The sequence below is a fragment of the Apium graveolens genome, chromosome 10 (assembly GCF_009905375.1).
Source record: "Apium graveolens cultivar Ventura chromosome 10, ASM990537v1, whole genome shotgun sequence".
Classification (NCBI taxonomy): Eukaryota; Viridiplantae; Streptophyta; class Magnoliopsida; order Apiales; family Apiaceae; genus Apium; species Apium graveolens.
Window position 1 is genome coordinate 173,825,113 of NC_133656.1, and position 2,711 is coordinate 173,827,823.

Here is a 2,711-nt window from a genome sequence, read left to right on the forward strand (position 1 = left end):
CGGTGCAAAAGATGTTGCACCACGAAAAAGAAAAATAAAGAAAATTGCCCCTGAAGTGGCACATGCTCCGGAAGAAGCAAATACCCCTAAAGTGGTTTTATCTCCTGAAGAGATTCCAGTCCCTGAAGATACGGGATTAAACAATCATGAAATTTCAATAAATTATATGCATGATATGAAATTATGGGATCGAAGTAAAACCATAATCGATGATGTATTTGTGTATTCCGCAGCATTGGATGTAGACATAAATTCTGATCCTGAACCACAAAGTGTGGATGAATGTCGTCGAAGAAAAGACTGGCCAAAATGGAAAGACGCAATCCAAACAGAATTAAATTCATTGCGTAAAAGAGAAGTATTTGGACCTATTGTCCAAACATCAATTGGTGTGAACCCTGTTGGGAATAAATGGGTATTCATAAGAAAACGAAATGAAAAGAATGAAATTATGAGATATAAAGCCCGACTTGTAGCACAAGGATTTTCTCAAAGGCCTGACATTGATTATCAAGAAACATACTCTCCAGTGATGGATGGAATTACTTTTTGTTTTATATTAGGTATGACATCTAAAGAAAAATTAGAAACACGTCTTATGGACGTCGTTACTGCATACCTGTATGGTTCACTTGATAGTGAAATATTTATGAAAATCCCAGAAGGGTTAAAAATGGATGAGTTCAAGAAACCTCGTCATATATACTCCATTAAACTTCAACGATCATTGTATGGACTGAAACAATCTGGTCGTATGTGGTATAACAAACTTAGTCGTTATTTACAAAAGAATGGGTATATTAGTAATCGAATTTCTCCATGTGTTTTTATCAAAAAATCACAATCTGGTTTTGTGATTATTGTTGTATATGTGGATGATTTAAACCTTGTAGGGACAACTACGGAGGTTGATGAAGCTGTCATATATCTAAAGACAGAGTTTGAAATGAAAGATCTTGGAAGGACAAAATATTGTCTTGGTATACAAGTCGAGCACTTGTCATCGGGAATTTTCCTCCACCAATCTACATATACAGAAAAGGTTTTAAACAGATTTTACATGGATAAATCTCATCCATTGACTACTCCAATGGTGGTTAGGTCTTTAGAGCCTGATAAAGATCTATTTCGACCACGAGAAGATGATGAAGAGGTTCTTGGTCCTGAAATCCCATATCTAGGTGCAATTGGTGCACTTATGTATCTTGCAAATAATACAAGGCCAGATATTGCATTTGCTGTGAATTTATTGGCTAGATTTAGCTCTGCTCCGATGGACAGACATTGGAATGAGATCAAACATATATTCCGTTATCTTCGTGGAACAACAGACTTTGGATTATTCTTCCCGAAAAACTCGACATCTCAGTTGATTGGATATGCAGATGCTGGATATTTGTCAGATCCTCATTTTGGTAAATCACAAACTGGATATGTGTTTACATATTGTGGTACAACCATTTCCTGGAAATCTACGAAGCAAACTACAGTGGCAACCTCAACAAATCACTCAGAACTCATTGCAATTCATGAAGCCAGTAGAGAATGTGTTTGGTTGCGATCTATCATCAAGAATATTCGGGAATCATGTGGATTATCAAACATCACTAGAAGTCCTACCATTATGTTTGAGGATAACACTGCATGCATTGATCAACTCAAGGAAGGATATATATCAAAGGAGACAGGACGAAGCACATTTCACCAAAATTCTTCTACACTCATGAGCTTCAAAAGAATGGTGAAATTGATGTACAACAAATTCGGTCATGTGACAACCTTGCTGATTTATTCACGAAATCATTACCAAATTCAACATTTGGAAAATTACGACAGAACATTGGAATGCGCCGACTCAAGAATTTATTTCAACAAAATTCAGAGAATGATTAGTTTTTCCAAGGGGAGATTGTACTCTTTTTTCTTCGTTAAAGTTTTTATCCCACTGGGTTTTTCTTTGACAAGGTTTTAACGAGGCAGTCTATGATCCATACCACAATGACAATCAAAGGGGAGTGTTGTGAATTGATTGTCACATGGTCAAACATGTAATAGTAAGGCTAAACTTAGGTGTAGAATTTTTACAACTTGAATTAATCACATGTCCCCTTTCACTTGCTATAAATATAGCTTGAATCAATGAATGAAATATACCCGAGCATTTCTTTCTCTGCTCCTTCTGCTTCTCATATTGCTCTCTCTCCAGTTAAAAATAGTAGTTCTCTAGCAGCTCTTTTATTGTTATAACTAGTATTTTATAACACAAACAAATTTTTGAATAATATTTTTCCAGTTCTGAAACATGGCGAGATTAGTAGCCCTTAACATATTATACACACGTTGATGTATATATCAAATACACTAATATATACCTTAATTGTGTTGGATTTTTAAACGCAGCGGGGCGTGGAAAACACTTTTACACACACAAAATCCAAATAAAAGCATATAAATCGTGAATAAAAATTCGAGGGATCGAATCTAACCTTTAAAAATAATTCGGAGACAACGATCAGAGATCCTTAGCAGTTGCTCCTCAAGTGTGAAGCACTCCACCGGTATCCACCAAGAAAACGACTTTTAGGAGGAGGAGGAGGTGGAGAGAATTTGGTTTTCTGAAACTTTTGGGTTTCTTGGGGTTAGAATAAAATAGGGTCTATAATAGTGTATTTATAGGCAAAATTTTCAGCTGAAATTTTCCCATAAATATT

General features: G+C 35.6%; 1 protein-coding gene across 1 annotated transcript; it reads left to right on the top strand.

Annotated features, from left to right (window-relative positions):
• The first annotated feature begins 1,060 nt into the window (after positions 1-1,060).
• Positions 1,061-2,024, top strand: LOC141691321 (secreted RxLR effector protein 161-like). Its single transcript, XM_074496054.1, has 2 exons — positions 1,061-1,451; positions 1,966-2,024. The coding sequence occupies exons 1-2, from the start codon at positions 1,061-1,063 to the stop codon at positions 2,022-2,024; spliced, it is 450 nt and encodes a 149-aa protein (XP_074352155.1).
• Positions 2,025-2,711: the final 687 nt, after the last annotated feature.

What these genes read in the sequence shown, in the direction of transcription:
- LOC141691321 (XM_074496054.1), top strand. Translation starts at nt 1,061, where the DNA reads ATGGATAAATCTCATCCATTGACTACTCCAATGGTGGTTAGGTCTTTA. An exon ending in ATATGTGTTTACATATTGTG is followed by an intron (nt 1,452 to 1,965) that starts GTACAACCATTT and finishes TTCTTTGACAAG; the next exon opens with GTTTTAACGAGGCAGTCTAT.